At 35.5% G+C, this 24,235-nt stretch overlaps 1 protein-coding gene across 7 annotated transcripts in view; it reads right to left on the bottom strand.

Moving 5' to 3' along the window:
• THOC2 (THO complex subunit 2) overlaps positions 1 to 24,235 on the bottom strand; it is a 100,557-nt gene that overhangs the window by 58,540 nt on the left and 17,782 nt on the right. For 6 of the 7 annotated variants that reach the window (XM_016197063.2, XM_016197064.2, XM_087813680.1 and 3 more), the window contains exons 4-8: positions 22,626 to 22,677; positions 17,781 to 17,851; positions 16,810 to 16,931; positions 15,982 to 16,115; positions 6,705 to 6,871 (exon numbers count right to left, since the gene is read on the bottom strand). In XM_016197063.2, coding sequence (XP_016052549.2) covers positions 6,705 to 6,871; positions 15,982 to 16,115; positions 16,810 to 16,931; positions 17,781 to 17,851; positions 22,626 to 22,677 — 546 coding nt within the window. Of the gene's footprint in view, positions 1 to 6,704; positions 6,872 to 15,981; positions 16,116 to 16,809; positions 16,932 to 17,780; positions 17,852 to 20,275; positions 20,405 to 22,625; positions 22,678 to 24,235 lie in introns of all 7 variants that reach the window. The other variant, XM_087813682.1, reaches the window with a different exon arrangement.

Here is a 24,235-nt window from a genome sequence, read left to right as displayed (position 1 = left end):
TGGGTTGACACTTTTATCAATATATAATGCCCTTTGTTGTCTAACATATAGTCTATTTTGTCTATTAGAATAGTCACCACAACTCTCTCCTGGATACTATTTGCATGAGATAAGTATTTCCATACTTTTACTTTCAACATACTCGTATCTTTGGATCTAAAGTGAGTCTCTTACAGATAGCATATAATTGGATCATGCTTTTTTATAACTTCTGCTGGACTCTGCCTTTTAATTAAAGTTTAATCCATTTACATGTAAAGTAATTACTGACAAGGAAGGACTTCTGCCATTTTGCTAAGTTTTCTATATGTCTTATATTAGGTTTTGTTTCTCATTTCCTCTATTAATGCCTTTGTTTGTGTTAAATTTTTTTGGTAGTATACCACTTTGATGTCCTTCTTTCATTTTCTGTTTATTTTTTATTTATTTTCTTAGTGGTTACCTTGGCTATTATTACAATTAACATTTTAAACTTACAATAACCTAGTCCGAATTAATATCAAGTTAGTTTCAATAGTATACAAAAACTGCACCTATACATCTCTATCCCTCCCTCTTTTATATTGTTACAATTTGTGTGTCAATTAGATTTATAATTATTGTTTTATTCCTTTGTTTTTTAAACCATATGGGGGGGGAAGAAGAGCTACAAATAAAAAATACAATATTGGCTTTTATATGTACCTATATAGCTATACTAACTAGTGTTCTTTATTTTTTTATATGGCTTCAAGTTACTGTCTAGTGTCTTCATTTCAGCCTGAAGGACTCCTTTTAGCATTTCCTGTAGGGCAGGTCTACTAGGGAACTCTCCCAGCTTTTGTTAATCTTAGAATATCATAATCCCTCATTTTTGAAGGACAGTTTTGTTGGATATCGAATTCTTGGTTGCCAGTTTCATTCTTTCAGCATATATGCCATCATACTGCCTTCCGAAGAGAAATCAGCCGTTAATCTTTCTGAGGCTCTCTTTTACACAATGAGTCACATCTGTTTTGCTAGTTTCAAGATTCTCTTTGTCTTTGTCTTTCAACAATTTGACTATAATGTGGATTGGTGTGAATCTCTTTTGAGTTTTTCCTGCTTGGTGTTTGTAGAGCTTCTTAGATGTGTAGCTTCATATCTTTCAGAAGTTTTCAACCATTATTTTTTCAGATATACTTTCCATCCCTTTCTCTCTCTCCCCTCTGCCTCTGGGACTCATAATGCACATACTAGTACAATTAATGGTGTCCTATAGGTCTCACGGGCTCTGTTCATTTTTCTTCATTTTTTCCTCTTTCTGTTCTTTAGAATAGATAACCTCAATTAATTTATCAAGTTGGCTGTTTCTCCAGCCTTCTCAAATCTCCTCTTGTACCCTCTCTAGTGAATTTTTCATTTCAGTTACTGTACTTTTTTATTCCATAATTTGCTTAGTTCCTTTTTCATAATTATTTCTTTATTGATATTCTGTCTTATGAGACAGTGCTTTTCTGGTTTCCATTAGTTCTTCTCATGGTTTCCTGTAGATCACAAGCATATTTAGGACTTTTGATTGAAATTATTATTCTACTAAGTCCATAGTCTGGGCTTCCTCAGGGCTAGTTTCTTTTTCTTCCCCCTGTGAATGAGTCATACTTTGTTTCTTTACATACCTCACTATTTCTTGTTGAAAACTGGACATTTTGAATATTATGAAGCAACTCTGAAAATCAGATTCTGCACCCACTCTGGGGTTTATGATGCTGCTTAATGTGGGTTTTTGTTTGCTTTAGTGAATTTTCTAAACTCATTTTGTAAAGTCTATATTATTGTCACGTATGGCCACTGAAATCTGTGTTCTGTTAACTTAGTGGTCAGCTAGTGTTTTAAGTTTTCTTAGAGGCCTGAAGCCCTCAAAAAACAAAAAGAAAAAAAATACTCTCCTATCCTTTGCACATTGGCTGTGAGTGTGTTAGGGCACTCCTCAACACTTGGCCAGGCCATTTATAACTCTGCCTTAGTCTTCACTTCCTGCTTGTGCAGAGCTTGAAGGCCAGCAAGAGGAAAAAGCTTAGGGTCTTCTCAGTACTTTTTTGAGTATGCATACAGTTCTGGGCATGTACATCGCCTTTTCCCCCTATTACCTGGCATATTCATCTGCTTTTAAAAGCCATTATTCCCCCCACGTATCTCCTTAGTCAACTTCTTCCTTCCCAAGCATTCAGTCTCTCTATTGATCATCCAACTCTTTCTTGCTCCAGACTGCTAAAGCCAATAGTGCTAAAGCCAAAATGCTTTGGGCAAAAGCCACCCCAGCCCTGAGGATGCTCCCAGTCAGGCAAAACAAAGACAGGCCCTTGCCCCAGTCCTTCAGTGAATAGCCAGATAGGTCGAACCCACAGTTCTTTGAAAACAATTCTTTGCATCCTCTGACATTAGCAATCTTCACTAGGAATGTAGGCTTCTATCTTCATGGCCATCATCTATCTGGGTATAATGAATAGTAGGCTGGCAATTTAAAATGTCACAGTGCTCTCTTATCCCAAAGCAGTGGTTCTTTCTTCATCAAAACTTTCCTTGGTTGTTTTAAGGTTTTTTTTATTAAAATCCAGAATTCTGTATAAATTGATTGACAGTTTTTGCCAGCTTCTTGGTTGCTTTTATGGATGGACAGAGCTCTGGAGTTCTCCACTCTGCCATTTTCAGTGCTGTCCTATTGTTGCTATCTATGGAGCCCTGGATCACTGCCCTTCTGATTCACTGTTACTCTCTCCAACTCTATTCCTTTCTTAATTTTTGGAGATGTTCATATACATGTAAATGATACTTCCATCTTGCTGCCCTCTTAGTTTCTTGAACTCCTCTTCCAAAAATCTTCTCCTATACCCATCTCAGCCATTCACTCCATACCCTAAACTTAACATTACCAATAGCTACAATCCCTCCAAAATGCCAATTTCACATATCCACTCTCAAGTGGGTACTTAATGCTGCTGGCCAATCATATTCAATTTCCATTATCCATTACTCTCCCACACTACTACACAACTACTTCCTACCTTCTCTCCTAACCTCTAAATACCTCCTTCTCTCTCTCAGCTGATGATCTTGCTTTCTATTTCAGTGACAAAACTGGAGCAATCAATAAGACTTTTGAAAACTTTCACCATTATATCTACCCACCTACCAACAACTATACCTACATATGCTGCCTTTTCATCTATTACAGATGAATTCTCTATGCTCCTATTTAGTCAACCCATCCACTTATGCCATAAATTTTGTTCTCTTTCCTACTCAAGAACACTACTCCAACAATTCTTTCTTCTACATCGCCAGTTTTCCTCCTTTTTACTCAATCATTCCGATTGGCATAAAAACGTGTTTCTCTCTCCCATCTCCCATCTTAAAAAATCTCTCTTGAGCTCACCCCCCTTCAACTCCATTTGTCTGCATCTTTGTAGCATGCTCACACCTTGAGGCCTTTCTTTGCTTTGGCTGTTCTCTTTGCCTGAAGATTTTTCTCCAGATTAATGTAAAGTTTACACCCTCACATTCTTCATTTCTTTGCTTAAATCTCATCTTCTCAATGAGGTCTACTCTCACTATTCTAAATTGCAACCTGAAACTCTAGCACTCTCAATCTTCCTTATCCTGATATATATACTTTTTTTTTTTTTTGCCCCATCTCACTGATCAACTTCTAACATACCATATAATTTACTTAGAATGTTAGCATCATAAAGGCAAGAATTTCTGTTTATAGATGTAGCCCCAGCACCTATATTACCTAGCACATAAAACGTGCTCAATCAATGTTTCTTAAATGAATAAATTTAGGTTATAGTAGTGCCTAACTATGATAGCACTATTACTACCACTACTATTACTACTACTACTACTACTACTGCTGCTGTATTTTGAATCCACAAATCAAGGAGCTATGATATGGGTGAGAGTCATCATCTCCTTCCTCTTTCCTGTGGCAAGACAACTCCAGCCAAGTTTGTCTTTTAGTAGCCTCACACTTTCTAGTACTCCATTCTGCCTGTCTTTTGTGCTGCCCCTCATGCTGCCCCTAAATCCTCTATCACAGTAATCCCTGTTAGGGGAATCAAGCAGATATGACTGCCCAATTTTCCAAAATGATCATATGCTCTGAAACTGCTTACATCCCTTACTACACTTCCCAGTCAAAGCATCCAGTATAGCTGATGGCAGGTCGAATCTAGAATAAAATCACTGTCACTGACTTCATAGCAGAAATAGTTTTGCCTAGAAGTCCTATCATGGGGTGGGGGGTAGCAGCCTGTTAACCCAAATAAGTCCCAATTGGTAAAAATATGGGTTGCAGGCAGGAGGAGTGAACATTATCAGGTAGTGATAGAAAGAAGGGAGGGTGGAATAAGACAAGGAACTAACATATAGGGTGACCATACATACCTAGGAGCCAATGCCCAGGTTTACTTTCTCTAAGGGGTTCTTGATTTCCATGGCTTTCCTTACTTTACCTCCCAGACCACAAATTACCTAAAATCTCAGACATTTCTTCCCCTGGCCTTAATGGTCCTTAAGACTATAGATTCTCACAACAAGATAGCTCTGGCAATAGAAACAAGGCAATGGTTTTACACAGAGCAATACAAAGGTTACTCTTTCCAATAATAGGTTACTTCTAAATCAAATGTTTCTACATGGGTATTTCTTATATAATAAAAAGGCCCATTATCTGTTTTAAAAAAGGATTATTCCAACATTATCAACCCCCAGGGATATTTTAATTCAGCTCAAAAAGTATAACTATTCTGAGGATTATTTTCAGATAAAAAAATTTAACTCTAAAACTCACATTAAACTAACAATATTTGATGTTATGCAGTAGGTTATCATTACTCACTGCACTATGTTCTGAAACCTACAGTCTCCAAAGCCCTAACCTATATTCTAATTAATCAGGTCCAAGTTAAATTTGTTACCCTGCCCTAGCCAGTTTGGCTCAGTGGTTAGAGCGCCGGCCTGCCTCTTAAAATGTGATGAAATACTTGAACTTCTACTTCCCTGTACTAAGACTGGACTCCCTGGCTTCAGATAGGAATACGAACAGCTGCCATCACTAATTTTTGAATAAAGGTGAAGTACTCTTGCCCAAAAACCCTGCCATGTGTTTTGATTGGTATCAAAAGGTTATGTGCTTTCAAGTTCTGATCTAATTTCTATTCTGGAGCATCCCAGATCATGAAAAATAAAAGACAAGCAGAGGCAGTAGGTGGTATATTACTTGAGAATCCTCAAAGAAATCGTCTTACTATCCTGAATTTGAGCTTCAGAGGAAAGGAACAGACACACCACACCAGAGAACCCTTGGTGGCTGCCAAAATACGGCATACCATACACATTCAATGAGTCAGCATTTCTTGACTAGCTGAGTACCCCAAGCAAGTAGACAAATTACAAAAGCTATACCAAAAGGATAATGGAGGCCTCATTACATTAAAATCCTTCATGCCATCAAGAGATAGACCACTCATTTATGATGAGTTAGCATTTACTACAGACTAAACAGTAAATTAATCAAGAGAAATCAGTAAAACATAGACCCTATCCTAACTGACTCACAATCTGACAAAGAAGACAGACATAGTTTATTCCAATATAACCTGATAAGTGCTAGAAGTCTGTGTCAAGTTTTATGAAAATAGAGATCAAGAAGTGACTAATTCTGCATGAGTGAAGTATCAGTCAAGACTTTATAAAGCAAGTAGCACTTGATCTTAAAGAATAAAGACGAGTTCACAAGATTAAGACAAGACAGGTGAGATGGTTGCCTAAGAATGTTTTTCTAGTTATAAGAAACTGCATGTAAACAAAGGTGTGTCCATACACAGCAATGTATATACCTAAGTTCAGGAAATGGCTAGTACCTTAACATGGCTAGATAATCAGATTTGAGGGGAAAAAATCACTAAAGATGAGGCTGGAAAAAAAGAATGAGGCTAGATTGTGAATAGCCTTTTCTGCCGTGTTTAGAAGTTTTAATTTCATCCTGCAGGCAAATGTTTTTGAGCAGTGTGTCAATTACATCTCTTTTAGAATGTAACAATAGCAATAATGTGAAAGATGGATTGAAAGAGAAATGATCAGAGGCAGAGATTTACTAGTTAACTACTGTAGTGGTTTAAGTAAAAATTATCCAGTGGTCACTGTCTACACAATAAAATTCTAACCCAACACAGTATTCAAGGCCCTTGACAATCAAAAGTGCACCTACCTTTCCAACTTCACTTCCTGTCTCCTTTTCTCCGCATCTTAGAATCCAGCCACATCTGACTATATACCTACCATTTCTTCAATCTGTTATATATACACATTCATACTGTCATGTCTTCACTCTCACACTATTTGTTACTTCTGCACTGACAACTGTCAACAAATTCCTACTCATCCTTCAAAGACCAGGTTTTAAAAAGTTTGTATCTATAAAGTCTTCCCTGACTCCAACTCTCCCAAGGCAAAAAATGTATTATGCTTTCCTCTAGGTTTTCTCATCACATCATTCAGATTACTAATACAGTACTTATACATCTTATTGTTAGCTAGCCATTTATCTATTTCCTCTGCTAGAATGGCTGATCTGAAACTAACCATTTACAAATAAAATTCAAATTAAATTGTGCATATAAAATCATGAAATTAACCTATACATATAGATATATATATAGATACACACACACATTTTTTACCTGGTAAAACTTGAATTTGAACCCAAGAATATGACACAGTGTTTGCGGTTCACACATACTCATGTAAGATTCTAATAAAGATATAAAGAAGTCATCATGTTCTGGCCTGCATTCAAACACTTCTAAAATGACATCCAAAACTCTATTGGGATCCAGATTAAAGCATCCTGCAACAAATGAGATATACAAAATTCAAAAGTGATTACATCATTTCTAGTAAAGCCATTAAATTTCAGGGACAACTTATATAACAAGATAAAAATGTTTTTAAAAACAACTTCTTTTACAAGTTTGCTTCTCCTGCCTCAGAGGGAAATCTTTATAATTTTTAAGAACATCAAATCCAATCCCCACATTTTACAGATGAGAAATGTTACTTGCCCAGGATTACAAAGTGGGTTAATGACAAGGCTGTGCTGGAGCCCAGGACCTGTGACACTAAGTCAAGTAAACTTTCTTCTATGCCACACTGTCTCATCAGTTCTTGATTTCCCAAGCTAGTAAAAGAGATCCACATTTTTAACTCTTAGCAAAATATGAAAATCAAATAATGCATTTTACAAGTTAGGCAACTAAAGATTTTTTTAAATGTTTTATGTAGAAGTTATTTGGAATGTTGGTGAAGAGTTCATGAAAGTAGACCACCATTTTTAGAATCAGTTTGTAGTTTAACTTATATACACAACAAAGCTACAAAATATAATTGTACAACTGATTTATGTTTATGGGTTTTGGTAGCATTCTAAACAGAAAACAGGTATACTACTGATTCTAAAGAGATGAGAGAATACTAAGGAGTTGAGGACATAAAAAAGGAATGTAGATAACACAAGCAAAGAAAGAAGAAAATAGAGGATCTAGGTAGAGCAGGAAAAGGAAGGGAAGAAGCACTGAATAGGTGCTAATGATGGCTACTTACCCTTACTAACCTCCTATGGAAAGCTAAAAAGGGCCCATGAATACTTGACTTAACAAACCTATCAGCCACCCTACTCTTAATGTGCACATAACCTCTACATATTTGCATTCACTTCAACTGTTACCCTAATTATATTATAATGCAGCCACATCACATGTGCATTTAATTTATGAGAATGCAACTATTTACACACAGCAAAAAGAAAAGTAATTTAAGTGATATAGGCCATTCCACCCACCATTCCTCTCAATAAAATATATGCTTATGACCCAGAGTGAGCATAAGATATCAATCTGCTGTTCCCTCAATTTGTATCAGTTCACACATGCCTTACACATCAAGCTGAATGAAATACTAGTATTTTAAATTACATATTTTGTGGTAGATGTAGCCCCTAAATGCAAGCTAGCCACTTCATTGGGGAGAGCAAATAAACACTAATTTCTTCTAACGCTGGAGGAAAAAAGAACAAGTGTGTTGAAATTAGGGAGAGATGTTAGGTCTAAACACTGCACCTTATGGATGACTTAGGGGATTTTTCAAAGAAAATTCTTATATAATCTATGTTGTAAAAGATTTCCAGAGTAACTTCTATTAACTCTATACTTAATTGCATTAAATCCAATAAAACCAATGTCTGATTCACAGTAAAGTAAGTCCTCACTTAATGTTGTCGATATTTTACAACTTTAACCAAAATGATGTATAACGAAACCAATTTTAACACAGGTTAATTGATATAAAGCATTAAGTTCCTACAGCATCTCATCGTTATAATAAAACGATGTTGAAGGAAACCACATTATTTGAGGACCTGCTGTATCTTAGCACTCACCTAGAAAACTGAACTCTACAAATCCAAGAAGTATTTCTTTCCTCTTTTTTTAAAAAATACTTAAATTTTTATTGGTTGATGTGAGAGAGAGAGAAAGGGAGAGAGAGAGAAATTTCAATCTGTTGTTCCACTTATTTACGCATTCACTGGTTGATTCTTCTATGTGCCCTGACTGGGGAACAAACCCATAACCTTGGTGCATTGGGACAATGCTCTAACCAACTAAGCTACCCAGCCAGAGCCCTTTCCTCTTTTCACAAAATCCAAAGAACACATTTTCTTCCACTTCTCAGACTAAGGAAAAAAAGAGTAACAAGTAATCATGTTTTACTGAAAAGAGCTCCAGATTTTCATAAATTCTCCAAAGAGATGTTTACCTAAAGTTCTGGGAAGAAAATTTCTAAATATTTGGTCTCTCCCTGTATCCCCAAAAAGTATGGTCTATGAATGTAAAAGTGACTCAGAAATAGCAAATGGAAATTTTAAATGCTGCTGGTGGAAATATAAAATGTAAAATAGTACAACTACTTTGTAAAACTGGCAGTTTCCTTCAGAGTTAAACTTACACCTACCATATGACCCAGCCGTTTCATTCCTAGGTACTTACCCAAGAGAAATAAATTTCTATGTCCACACAAAGACTTGTACACAAATATTCACAGAAGATTTATAAAAGGACACTTTTAAATGCCAATCAACATGTAAATGGACAACAAATTGTAGTATAATATAATTGTAGTATAAGTAATGGACTACTCAGCAATAACAAGGAAAGAACTATTAATACAAGCAGCAACATGGATGATCACAAAATAATTATGCTGAAATAAGCCACACAACAAAGAACTCACTATATGATTCCATTTATAAAATAATTCTAGAAAATGCAAACTAATCTCTAGTGACAGAAAGCAGATCAGTGGGTGCCTGGACAAGGATACAGCGAAAGTTGAGGAGAAATAAAAAACAAAGGGGCAAGAAGAAATTCAGGAGTGGAGTGACAGAAATGTGCACTATTTAGACTGTGGTGATGTTTTCACATGTGTATACATATGTTAAAACTCTAATTGTACACTTTAAATACACACAGTTTATTGTATGTCAATTATGCCTGAATAAAGTTGAAAAATGCCTCCAAACTACTGTAATACTGGCAATAGATTATGAACATATGGTCTTGTAAATTCTCCAACCTTGTAACTGTTCCCACATTTATTAAATATAAAAATTCAATCACTAAAGAAAATGAATACTACTATATTCTATCAGAGAGGACAAAAGATACATTAATATAATTTTGATAAAAAAGGGATGACTTATAGTCACCCACTAAGTTACATACACAAAAGTTGTGAATAAGGTCTAAGAACAGCAACATGTTACCTGGAAATGTAAGTGTTTCATATATGCTGCTTTAAAGTTTCTATTTTCAATGTGCTACAATGTGAACCATTATCATTATACTTTATTTAATAGTAGTACTCTATCAAGGCTATTCTATCAATGAGCTGAACTATCAACTACCAATTTCTTTCTAGGTGCAATTTAAGGAAGTAATCTAGAAGAGGTATGTACTTTTATTTATGATAGATGTCAACCTTTGCATCTTCCACAAATGAAAAACTGGCTTATGAAATTTCTATTAAATGTCTCAGTTGCCATCAGTCACTCCAATCAATTAGAATGACCTTTGCTACATAAGATGGAAAAAGTTACCAAACTAAGGATTTAGAAAACAAATTTTTAAACCTTGGAAAGTTGCTAAGTAACCGTTAAACTATTTCATACACAACCAGTGAGCTTGAAGTGTGCAAAATAATTTTTTTCTAATGACAGCTGTGGTAGAACATAGGCACTCTTGTGCTCAAGCATCTTAGAAAGGCATTTGTCCAGCCCAAGCATCAATAGTCCTGTGATCTTAGCCTAGTTCCCTAGCTCTATCACCAGCTACATTAAGGAATGTATAGATAAATATATACACATATACATACACACACACACACACACACACACAACGCCTTTATGCCTTCTGAGTAACAAACAGGGAACCATATTAGAAGGGAACAACTGGAAAAATAAGAAAATGGCAGGCCTGTAATAGCCATGTATTCATTCTTTCATTTAAATAAACACTAAATAATTACCCACTGTGTGCCAGGTGCTTGTGATACAGAGATTAAGAAAATGCCTCCCCCCCCCAAAAAAAAATGCCTTCCCTATCCTTTAGTAGAATTCATACATTTTGGATGATACGCCTTTGAGGAAAACTGCACTGAAAAGTAACCAAAGTTTTCCCCAAAGATGGACGAGATAGCCAGTATATTATATCAAGTGATTGCAACTATAGGCAAAAATATAAATAAACTGACAATGGCTGTTTTAGGAACAGGCCAAATTGAGATTCTTAACAACAAAAAAAGACCAAAGTAATATTGTAAACATGACTGGACAAAATGTCCAGCCTGTACATTTCAGACAAGAAAACAGAACGATAGCTTCAATCATGTCCCAAACAGAATGGACCTTATGAGACCAAAAAACCACATGCTGAAATTCTAATGTGATGATATTAGGAAGTAGGGGCCTTTGTGAGATGATTATGTCATGAGGGCAGAGCTCTCATGAATGAGATTATGCCCTTAAAAAAGAGAGTTTCCTTGACCCTTCATCATATGAGGATATAGCAAGAAGCCATCAGTGTGCAACTGAGGTCCTTCACCAGAACTCAAACATGCTACTAGCACCCTGATCTTGGACCTCCAGCCTCCAGAACTGTGAGAAATACTTTTCTGTTGTTTATAAGCCACCCAGTCAGTGGTATTTTGTGATAGCAGCCCAAATGAACTAAAATAGGCTAATAAAAGCCTATGCTAGACTGTTTCTAAGAAATAATATTTGCAAAAAACTGCACATCTCAAGGCAAGAACTACCAGAACCGAGATGCAGAGAAATGCACCTAACAAAATAAAAAATAACTGTAAAAAATAAATATGCTTGAGAACTGCTGCCATCTTTTTCATACTAGAGAATAACAGCTTTCTAACTGTTCTGTAGTAAAGAAACTTTCAATAAAGCAAAAACGTAGGTAAAGGAGGCAGTCAACTGGCAGTCAAAGGGACAGGAGAGAACCAACACAGTAAGATGCTCCTAGGCTGAATGGCCCTTATAATCAAACTGGTCCAAAGACAAAATACTAAGTACACTTAAGATAATATAGTCAAAGAGGTTAAATGTCCCATAATCTGTTCAAGAATAAAATGATTTGGCTTGGGGTTTCATTTTGTTTTTAATGTTTCTGTGGTCACTTGACAAGCAACCAAGAGGGTGTGTGAGACTGAAGGGGCAGAGGCTCTCACCCTATACTTCCCCATCCCCAGTCAAATTTACCACCTTAGACAACAGGCAACAAATGAAATCCTGGGGGAAGGGGGATAGTAAAGTGGGCTCTGATTCTGGATAAGAAGAAAAAGGTTAGATTCTAAGCCAAAAAGATCCTAGATCACTAAACCCAAAAAACAGGAAGAGCTATTTTGACTCTCCAAAACTAAACTCAAGTAAGCTAGCTCCATGACTAATTTTTAGCCAGCACTTTTGATTTAGAGAAGGAATCAGCATACTATAGACTATGGGTCAAATCCATTAGGTTTTTGTAAATAAAGTTTCCCTAGAACACAGACTCACTAATTTATTTACGTATTGCCTATGACTGCTTTTACACTACAGTGGCAGAGTTATGTAACTGCAACAAAAACCACATGGCCTATAAAACGAAAAATATTTACTAGCTCACCCTTTAGAGAAAAATTTTGCTGACCACTAATTTAGAAGGAAAGGAAAGAACACCTAGGCATTCAGAAGAATAGAGTGCTTATAGTTTAGTTCAGCAATCAAAGGGCTCCATCAGTAACATCCTTTCCTCTAATTTCTGAAAGATGCTTTTTGTCATCTTGATGCAGGAATCATTTGTGTGGCAGATCTATGATTTGGCAGCTCAAGAGCCTAAACTAATCACTACCAATTCCTACTTAATAAGTTTTGCAAATTTAGTGTCAGACTTGAGATCACAGCCACCATGAAGACTCATAATGGTTCTACTTCCATATTTACTCATGTAGTCAATAGCCCAGACTGACAGGGTATAAACATTGTTTATTGCATATAAGATATAAACTTTTTTTTTTAAATATGTCTTTTCATTTATTTCAGAGAGAGGAAGGGAGAGGGAAAGAGAGATAGAAACACCCATGATGAGAGAGTCACTAATCGGCTGCCTCCTGCACACCCCCCACTGGGGACTGAGCCCACAACCTGGGCATGTGCCCTGACCAGGAATCGAACCACGATCTCCTGGTTCATAGGTAGACGCTTAACCACTGAGCCATGCGGACCGGGCAATACATAAACATTTTGATGCACCAGAATCATTTAGAGAGAAAAATTACTATCTTCTAATTATAGAATGATAAATAAGGATTTATCCTGATTCAACCAAGTACCCTGAAATGTAAATGTAACTAAAATGCATACCTCCCAAACTAGATATCCGTTCTGCCAATGGCTGGTGAAAGAGATCACACCTGAGATAGATTTGTACGAAGTGTTATCTGTCTAAATTGTTCCTAAAGAGAAAACAATGGGAATAAACAAGGGGACACATTAAAAAATGCCATGAAAATAGAATGCTGTGTCAGTAAACTGCTCTGGCCAGATGAGACAAGGTCTGCATGGAATCTGCATTGAAGGGGGATTCAATAAATTCTAATGCTCACTGGAATTAGAATTCTTAACCTCAATTTTCATGTCAATGAAAAATTCCTTTCTTAGAAAAGGGGAGATGAGGGAGTCGGATAGCGAGACAGAAACACTGATCCAGGAATATGAACTTTCTAAAATCCTCCATGTCAGGGGAAAGAGGCTAAGAATCACCATAAACTCTACCAGAAAGGAAGAAAGATTCATTCATTTTCAACAAGTATTTACTCATCATCTATGTACCAGGCAATGAGGTTAGAGGTACTAAACAAAACACAATAACCCATGTCCTTATGGAGCTTACATTTCAGTGGGGGTCAAGAATAAAATACACTGCACATTATACGGTGGTTAAATGCTCAGAAGAAAATTACTGAATGATAAGGAGTGTTGAGAGGGGTTTCCAACAAAGGCTACACTGACAAGGCAACATTTGGGTGCTTCTGGACTAGCGTGCTTCATAGCACATTTGATGGACTAGAACAGAAGTTTAACCTAAGAAATCAAATTGTTTATACTCATGGAATATCCATGTGTGTCGTGGGCTTGCAGCTGTGACTGCCACATTGTTCTTTAGAGACAGTAACATAACCCATTTTCTATAAGGGGAAAGTTCAAGAAAAGAAAGTAGGGTACATTTTCCTGGTTGGATAAAAACACACATTGAAGAAAATCACTCCTTAAAATGTTCCCAAAACAACAAAGAACTAAAAAGGTATAGACTCACAAGGACAAAAAATAGAAGAAACAAGGACAGACAAGAGATGTCAATGAATAGGCAGATAAATAAAAACAAAAACAACTGCCCAGCCACCATGGCTCAGTGGTTGAGCATCGACCTATGAACCAGGAGGTCACACTTCGATTCCTGGTCAGGGCACAAGCCCAGGTTTTGGGCTCAATCCCCAGTGGGGGGGGGGGGGTGCAGGAGGCAGCCGATCAATGACTCTCTCATTATTGATGTTTCTCTCTCTCTCTCTCCTTCTCCCTTCCTCTCTTTGAAATCAATTTTTAAAACATATTTAAACAACAACAACTGAGGAGCTTACACAGGACAGAATTTTTATGTAGGAATACCATCTTAAGAAAGTACATGGCAGGATACAAGGAAAGACAAAGCTATAGCAAAGCAATACTGATAAGCATCTCAAGCTAGATCAAAATGCTGCAGGAAAAAATGAAGAGCCTACCCTGGAAAGAATAGAAACGAAACTCTACAGGATTTTATAAAATGGGTCACTGCCACACAGGTAAGCAAGTCTTACCTACAGGGCTGCCAGTCTTGCTATTAAACTGACACTGGGGAGAAGTAGCAAAGAGAGTAAATCAGCTGCCAGAAATAGACTTATTTCAAAGAAAACGGTAAATTTAAACTAGAAGCTCCTTACCTTCTATACCTGTTGATCACCAAAAGCCAAAGCTGAGACCCTACACATACCATTGGAGGAAGGGGATAAGGATTGGGATACCTCCTCTCTCTTAGTCATACATAAATTTCAAAAACAGAGAAAGAACTGAGAAGTTGAGCATAAGCACCCCCTAAAATATAACCAGCAAAGCAGGGAATGTAACTTCTCTGACAGGTCTCAAAATCTAAGACATCTAGATGTTGCAAAATCTTCCCTAAAACAGAACACCTAAAAAATAATAGCAAAAATTATTTCCATTCTTGAAAATTCAGGATTATCCTATTTTTCTACCATTCACTGCTCTTTCTATAGAAGCCAACTATTTCCTTCAAATGCTCAATGCAAATAAAAAGAATAAATTCTATTTAAAAGGTAGGGAGAATAACACTTTCCTATCTGTTACACTTTTACAGCATCTGCTGCACTTACTTTAACAGACTGTTGTAAATATAAAATAAGATGGGTATCAAAGTCACTTGTAAAGGTATTTTTTAAATCAAGTTCAAAAGAACTAAACATGTTCAAGTTTTAAGAGTTCACACCAAAGATTTTATTGTAGTTTCACATTAGCTTACTTATTTTCTGCCCCCTCTAAGATTATTTAGAAATACTTAAAATTAAAAATAGAGCCCGGTGGGTATGGCTCAGTAGGCTGAGCATCTTCTCATGCACCAAGAGGTCACCAGTTTGATTCCCGGTCAGGGCACATGCCCGGGTTACAGGCTTGATGGGTGCAGAAGACAGCCAATCAACAATTATCTTTCATCACTGATGTTTCTATCTCTCTCCCTCTCCATTCCTCTCTCTAAAATCAATAAAAACATTTTCTTTTTAAATAGAAATACTAAAGAGCACAACCTAATACAAACACCAGGTAACTAACAAAAAAAACTTCTCATAAATGTCATCCGAAATTTCATTACTACTGATAAAATCTTAAAGTACAAGTTGGACACTTCTCTCATTTCTTAATTTAAAAAAACCTATAGAGAGTGCACTCATTTCTTCTTTATGGATATTCTCCACAGTTAAAAAATGTTATCTTGCCCTGGCCAGTGCGGCTCGTTGGTTAGAGCGTTGGCCCACGCACTGAAGGGTCATGGGCTCGATTCCAGGTCAAGGACACGTATCTGGGTTGCAGGTTCAATCCCCAGGCCTCGGGCCCAGTGCATGCAGGAGGAAACCAATTGATGTGTCTCTCTCACATCTTTCTCTTTCTCTCGCTCTCTCTCTTTCTCTCTCTTTCCCTCTCTCTATTTCTCTCTCTCTCTCACTCTCTCTCCCCCCTCAGACGAGGATTAACAAAAATAAAAAATAAAAACCTTATCTTAGTAACACATACTACATATAGAAATGTCTTACCTATTAAAGATTTGATATTTTCTAAGATTAAATCACTAGTAATATTTCCCGATAAATCTTGCCCCAATTCAGCAATCAGCTTGGCATAACCTTCATTCTCTTCTCTTAACAAATTGAATTTTTGCTGCTTATAACTGAAATTAGATAAACATCATAAAGGGGATAAAATTAATTTCAATTAACAAGCTTGCATAAAAGTAATGTATTGTTATTGAATTTTCTTATCTCTCTTACATATTAACAATCACAAGAACAGTTGTTGAAAGTTTACCTCTTTATCTTTTAGGATAGAAAATTACAGTTGCTCATAAGAGATACTCCAATGTTAATTACACAGGGAAAACCAGTACCACAAGGAAAGGACACTGCTAATCCCAAGGAACAATAAAATACAGTACCACTATTTCCATCATTGACCAAGAATACACCCTAGAGCACAGCCATAATTGTAACGTATTTTATTGGTAATAATGAAACCACTGAATATTATTTTAAATTCTAATATGAACAAAATTAACACTGGCTTCACACGGATAATGTTCACTGCTGACTCAAAACACAAGACACATGATAACAGCAACAAAATAAAATCTTCAAACTGCCTTTAGAAAGTTGGTGATGAAAGATGATTTGACTTTGGATGGTGGACACACAATGCAATATACAGATCATGTATCATAGAAATGTACTCTTAATCTATATGATCCTAATAACCAATGTCAACCCAATAAATTTAATTTAAAAACAGAAACTTCTAGTATTCAAAATGAGAATTAAAACACATACTCAGGTACTTGACCTGCAACATAAAAATACATATGTACTTACAATAGTTTTGTCTTGATTTTAACTGACTTTTGATTGAATTGCTGTGATTGTTTGATAAGCCCTAATGATTCCAATGTGTCTGGATCCAGGCGTTCCTTTAGAACTGTGTCTGAAACTAAATACTGTATTTAAAAATATTAAAGGCCATTTATTATTCAGCATTCCAATTATGCATCCACAATCTTAAATATACTCAAAATAATTTATAAAAATATTAAAATCACATTATAGATATCAACTTATAATTTATAACAAAATTTAGAACTTCAACAAAAATGACTCTCAAATATTGAAAAATACAACATATAGCTCTTTTTTTAAAAACTTGCTAAGAAAGTATATGCATGCTGTCCACAAATGACAAAAACTACAGATGAAATTCCAATTAAAATTGAGTCTGTGAACTAGATTTCCTTTAAGATAATGCAGCACTTAAGCCTTCTTTGGTTTCTATTTGTTAAGTAAAATAATTTTAGTACAGCAAAGACAAAGATCCTTCCAGGTCTCAGTAATGGCATTTCTCCCTCGGTTCTAAATTTATGAACATAAAATGGTTTACTAAGACAATGATTATAACAAGTTCTACAATTTATTGTTTTTAAACTATCTCCATTCTTTTTCTCCTTGCCTAATGAAGAGTTTATGAAAAACTGTTTTGTTTAAAAGCTGTCCACATCATTTCTACTCACTTGACAGATGCTTACCTTTTACTCAGTTAGAAACTTACTAGGTCAGGAATATCACCAAAGGTCTTATATATATAGATAGTTTAAGTGATATGGTAGCATGCCTATTTCACAGTCATAATTGGCATGTCTAATTTTACAAAGCATTCCATTTCAAAACCCAAATCTCACCTTATAATGAATAGTCAAATGAATGTCAATATCCTTCTCCATTAACATGATTAACTGTGATTATAACTGTTCAATGTAAAATTTAGAAAGGGAATATATTTTTTTAAAACTTACCAAACACGCTAATACCAATTGTGTAAAATAGTCTCTCTTGCTTTTTTCTTCTAAACAATTTGTTTCAATATCTAAAATGATGAAGGAAAAAAAAGATGAAAGTTTGATTGCTTTTGCTAGACTCTCTCCAGCACTATAGTAAGATACTTATTTTCTTTAAAACTAGCTTATTTTAAAATGCCTCATTCTGAATTTGGGGGAAAATTTTAACTATGTTAAGTATGAGCTGTCCTTCAACGCATATGATTGCTTAGCATTAATTTCTCCTGATACTGGAAACTGACCCTGCGACCAATGGCATATTAATAAAATGGTAAGTGGATTACACAGGAATTATGTGCTGTGGCACTGGAAGCAACAGTTTCAAAATAATACTATTTTCAGAAATGGAAATATTCAAGCAAAGTTTTTTAAAATAATATATTTTATTTAATGTAAGAGATCCAAAATATTTAAGCAAAGTTTAAATGACCACGTGTTAGAGATGCTAAAGAAAAGATTCTTTCCTTAGGTAGAAAGTTGAACTGGGTGACAACAAAGATCTCTTCTAATACTAAAGATCATATTACTCATGAAGATCAAATCTTTGACCTGGGTACCATGTACCATGTTCTAACCAAAAGAACTTATATGCATATATGCATAACCCAAAGACACAGACAATAGTGTGGTGAAGGCCTGGGGGGGGGGTAATGCGGAGAAAAGGGGGACATTTATAATACTTTCAACAACAAAGATAAATTCTTTTTATAAAGAGAGTATTAAAAGATATTTTTAACATCTTAGTTTGAATTACAAGTCTACTTAGCAAACAAAAATTTATTCAAGATTTTTTTCCCACTGAAATATTTATAAAAACTGAGACCTCCTTGAGTTTCAGTAAATTATTCAGAAAATTTCTCCAACAATTTTCAAATCTGAAGTATAGGAAACAAAACAATTAGCTCTAAATGCCAAGCATCAAAAATTTCAACCAGGACTGGCAAGACTATAATGCTGACCTCACGATCATTGCTTTAGCTGATTGCATACTAATATTCTATTTTTAAAGTCAACTCATAATTTAGAATGTACTATAGAAAGAGGCACGAATTTTAGTAATATAATAAAAATTGTCCTCTAAGAGTTCTAGGGTCTCCCCAAACAAATATCCTACCACTGCTTTGCTTCAGTTTACTTTCTATTGCCATCACTGAGAATTAAGAGAGAAGGGGATTTATCATCAAATAGTTCTACATTTTCCTGCCCCTTCTCCATTCTCCCTTCTTGGACAGTGCCATTTACCAATATTTTGGCCACTTCAGCTAAGCACATTTATGCAATGTAAATTGCAGTATAATCTCAATCTCTTAATAAGACTTTTAATCCATGGGTATCTCATCCATATCCCCCAACTTCCAGGAACTCTTAGTTGTTTCCCTGTTATCTGGTCATGTGGTCTCTCCTCAGCCTAGAACTTCAAAGATACTGATTGTGAGAGGTCAGGACTAAACTGGACCCATTCTTTTAACCAATATCTACCTACTATCCAAGGCTGTTAAGTCCCTAAGATCTACTCCCAAGGTTCCTAAGATCAGAGAACCTGGGTAGCAGGTCAATCTTCTTCAAGTCAAGTCTGGTCTCCTCTTAACCATCTGACTTAAGATACCACTCTTTGGCCCAGCCTGTGTGGTTCAGTGGTTGAGCATTGATCCATGAACCAAGAGGTCACTGGTTTGATTCCCAGTCAGGACACTTGCCAGGTTTATGGGCTTGATCCCCAGTAGGGGGTGTGCAGGGGGCAGTCAACTGATGTCTCTCTCACTGATGTTTCTATCTCTGTATCCCTCTCCCTTCCTCTCCCTCTAAAAATTAAAAAAAAAATTAAAAGATACCACTCTTTGGGTTCTAACCATGTTAGCAAATATTTACTAGGACCTCAGTAAATTTCTTAGCTGAGTTTTTTTTTTTCTTTTTTGAACTATGTCTTTCATATCCCCCTATGGTTTTACTAAAAAGCCCTCAGCCTTTTCCAACTCTAGGTCCCAGTATCATCAACCATCAGATACCTCTCCCCCTTTCAGGTTAACAGAGATCTCAAGTCCCCTCACCCTTACATAATTGGTTTTTAAAGAAAACTGATATCTTAACCAGGAAAGTACAGCACTCATTTGTCATATAACTGTTAAAATATTAGAAAAACAACATAATGTATTAAAAAGATCATGGGCTCTAGAACCAAAAAGATCCAGGTCCAAACCCTGCCTTACTGGTTGCATGGCCTTAAAAAAAAAATAAAATCACTTCTCTGAGCTTCAATTTTATGAGCTCTACATCTACCATACACAAGTTACTGTGAGGATTAAAATGAAATTAAATGTGTAACACAATGACTAGAACATAGAAGGTGCTCCAAAAATGGCACCTATGTTATTATTACTATTTTCATCATCATCATCATCATCGTCATCATCATCATCATTAGAGAAGCTCATGTTCTTACTCCTATTCCCTACCTTGATCTGGGGTCACCCTTGGATTTTTTCTGCCAAGGGTGGGGGTACGTGAGTGAGGGGGCAGGTGAGGGAAATTCTCTTTCCAAGTTTGCCGTCCTAAATCTTGCTTGTAATAATGGGCTGGATAGGCTAAAAGAAATTTCCCAAGAGCGACCTCCATGAATTCATGTCACTAGTAAAAAGCAATGACTTGTAAGAATAATTCATATTACTAAATACCTATGAAGGGAAATATATCCCAATAAAATAAATCAGTAAAGAAATTATTAAAACTTACTAATAAGCTGATAATTGATGAATATTCAAAGAAAATAAAATATACTTGACACTATCAAGAAATAACAGCTTCCATGAAATGTTACCTACAAATCATTTTCAGTCTTACAAATTTATAGTAAAACAATTTTTAAACTGAAACTTGTTTCATGCTATATATACTTGTAACATAAAGTAATATCTATAGTGCCTGTTTTTAAAATTAAGTTTAAAAGGGTTTTTTTGTTGTTGGTATAAACCAGAGCAGTTTTAAGACTGAAAGAAGGCACTACTCATAATTATGCCAGGGAAATCAAAACAAGACTGGGGCATATGGTCACCCCATCAAATGTTCTGAGCTTTTCATTTCTCACTCACAGTCCATACATTTTCACCTGTTTCTCCATTACTGCTGTTATGAAATCTTAAAACATCCTGAAGGATCAAGCACCAGGCATTTAGATTTGTTAAGATCAAATTCCAGACTCTCTTAAATGTCTTAAATGTAAGTAACCTAGACATTTAAGTAACCTATCTAATTCTAGAAATTAGACTTAATGAGCTAAAATAATTCATTCCAGTTTAACAAACTCTTAAGTCTTAAGTCTTATTTTTTTAAGTTGCCCCCACTGTTCCCATAGTGGAGGACATTTTCAAGGAGGCAGCTTTAAGAGAGCAAAATGTTGTTGAAACCATCTGGGCAGTATACAGTATATGTGACTAAACCCAGTTAGGGCCTCTACATAAACTTGAAGATTCTGGCAGGCACATGTGGAGACCTACCAGTCTTGCAGCTGTAGGAGACAAGCCTTATAGGTAAGTTCGCTGCTTATTAAACCTGCCGCCTACCAATCTAGAGCAGTCAGCCTCTTTGATCTCTCCATACCCTCTGTGTATAGGGCCAGTTTGCCAATTGACATGCATGTGTGTCTAAATTATATAGTCTTCTCTCGATTTGCCCCTTTTTGTCTTTTATGTGAATGGAATTATATTTTATAATCTTCTGTAAATTGCTTGTCTTGCCTAACATTATTCTTTTATATTTATTCATGTGGATGCATGTAACTAAAGGGTATTTATGCTCACTGTTGTCTCGTACAGTTCACAGCCCCTCATTATAAATTCCAGGTTTCAGAGAGGTTAAGTCTTATTTTAAAGTGAATATTATAATGCCTGGTAATATTTACTATTGGATCAGTTATAGAAAGCTTAAGACTGATGGGGAAAACTGTGCTCAGTTATTTTAATTTAGATCTAAAATTAGAGAAATAAATTAGTAATACACAGTATTTTTTAAATCCATGCTTCCCATGGAGGGACATTACCTTTTGTAAAAGAAATATTCCTTTTGGTGAGCACCTTTCCCATCCCCACCTTCTTCCCCCAAGACACTTAACCTTTGCCTTTCCCTCTCCTAAATTTTAAGGGCCCGTCTTTTGCTTCTGTAGCTTGTTTCCTGAGGCTACGCAGCCCAGCTGGCTCACCTCTACTACCTCTGTAACTTTCTAAATAAACTTTCTCTTATAATTTGAAAAACTATATATTCCTTTTTTATTTTGCATGAATTCTTATTTACTCTGGAAAAACAGAGAGGTTACTATTTCCAAAGCTGGTTGCTCATCCTCAACACAAAAGTAATTTTGATTACTTTGGCTCTTCTTGCTCTTTCTAAAATTAAGAAGAATCAAAAGTACAAAAGCAAAGTAAGTATCTCTTGAGTGTCCTAAGTTTGAGATTCTGACATGTACTGAATAAGATTAATTATAATAAAATCGGAATAACTCAGACTAACTTAAAAAAACTTGGCTTATTTACTTGAAATGACTTAATTTAGCTCAATTTTATATAAAGACACAACCTGAAAAACTCAAACTATTTGAGTTATAAACTAAAACTAGTTTATAAATAGTGATTATACTCACATTTGACTTAGAATATTATATTCTCTATAAAGTTAAAAATATATTTATAGTCTAGATTTTAAGAAACATTTGTATATTTGTAAAATCCTTAGGTTGAAAGGAAACAATTTAACACAGGACATTAATTTACCAAACAGCACTTTTTACAGGTACAATAAAGGATTAATACCTACCTAATATGCAGAATACATCAGCAAGAATGGAAGGCATATCCTCACGAAATTCCTAATTTTAAAAATATAATTATTCATAGTAAATACTAGAATAACACACCAGCAAGTATTATGGCTTCAGGATAACACTCTTAAGTAAAACTTAAAAACTACAAAAACCTCAGCACCACTATGTTGACAAAAAAAAATCTTCAAGTTTCATACTATACAGAAAATAAAAAATGGGAGACAACTGTTGGAAAAAATGTTTAACCCTTTGCAGTCGTTTGTCTACTCTCAGCCACAAAGCTTTTTTACCGTTCCGGTCGTATGTCTGCTCTCAGCCACCACAGGAAGGAACCGTACGAACCTTAACTCTATTCATTCATGTATCAGTTCATAAATCTTGTTTATCCTTCATAATCTTGCATGTTATGTATCACTGCTCTTTCAATGGAAATTAATTCCGACCAGTACGACACCCATGTCCAAATTTAATACGACCTCAAAGGGTTAAACGTATACCATGAAATAACTTGATTAAAAAAACACCCAGAAACCTAAACAAGCACCTCAGGAAATATTAAAAAGCACAAATGAGGACCATTTTTCCAATGAAGTTTCATGTTAGAAACCACTGGAATTTGGATTACTTCACACCTACCTAAAGCAAGACTGTTAAAATGGTAAATTTTTCATCCAAAATTTTAAATGCTGTGCTTGTGCCAGAGCAAACACTGATATATGCAAAAATCAATACTATCAAAAGAACAAAAATCTAAAAAATACAAAAACAATTACAAGCTGTTGTTCCATAACTCAAGATTTTCTAAAGATGAAAATAATTACCAAAAATCTATCCTTATTTTCCTTATGCACTGATGTCTGTAGCATTTGGAGAAACTGACCCAAAATTCTCCCCTCATTTCTGCATGAAAACCAGCACTTCCCACTCCCATGCCCAATTTTAGAGCCATTTTCCATTAGTAAGGATCACAGTTCAATCATTGCAATTAGTTTGCTGGCACTATAGCAACCCTAAAATTAACCTGTTTTCAGAGGCTAAAGGAAAGAAATTTAATTCTAAAGAACAAACTGACATCTGTAAGAGATATGCAAGATATGCTTCTGTGGCTAAGATATGGGATAGTGAGATGTAGGACTATGAGAAAGCTATGACAAAGACAATCCAGCTGCCAAAGTGTGTACATATATATTTTTTTTCCTTATGCAACTAAATATATATACTTAAGACTCAAAGGAAAGGGGAAGGTAAGAACCAAATACACATTAAGTTCTCTTGGGCTATTCATTTTCAATAAAGTGTAGGATCAGATTCCATAACCACACTAAACCATACATTGATGCCCAATTTACAGAATGAAATAACCTTAACTGTAGACCAGACTTTTGTCCCAACTTTCTTAAGGGCTATGAACTTTGGCTATGTCTACTTGAAAGTACTCAAGATACTTAAAAACCAGAAATAACAGCAAGACAAGAGTTTTCAAAGATGGAGTACTAGTTGTTTAAGAAATAGACTACTCCAACTTGACTTAGGGTGGTTAACACACAATCCAATGTACAGATGATATGTTATAGAATTGTGCACCTGAAATTTGTATAATTTT

This window comes from Miniopterus natalensis, chromosome X (assembly GCF_054644295.1).
Source record: "Miniopterus natalensis isolate mMinNat1 chromosome X, mMinNat1.hap1, whole genome shotgun sequence".
Taxonomy (NCBI): Eukaryota; Metazoa; Chordata; class Mammalia; order Chiroptera; family Miniopteridae; genus Miniopterus; species Miniopterus natalensis.
Note: the sequence above shows the minus strand (reverse complement) of the source record. Positions and strands in the feature narration are given on the sequence as shown.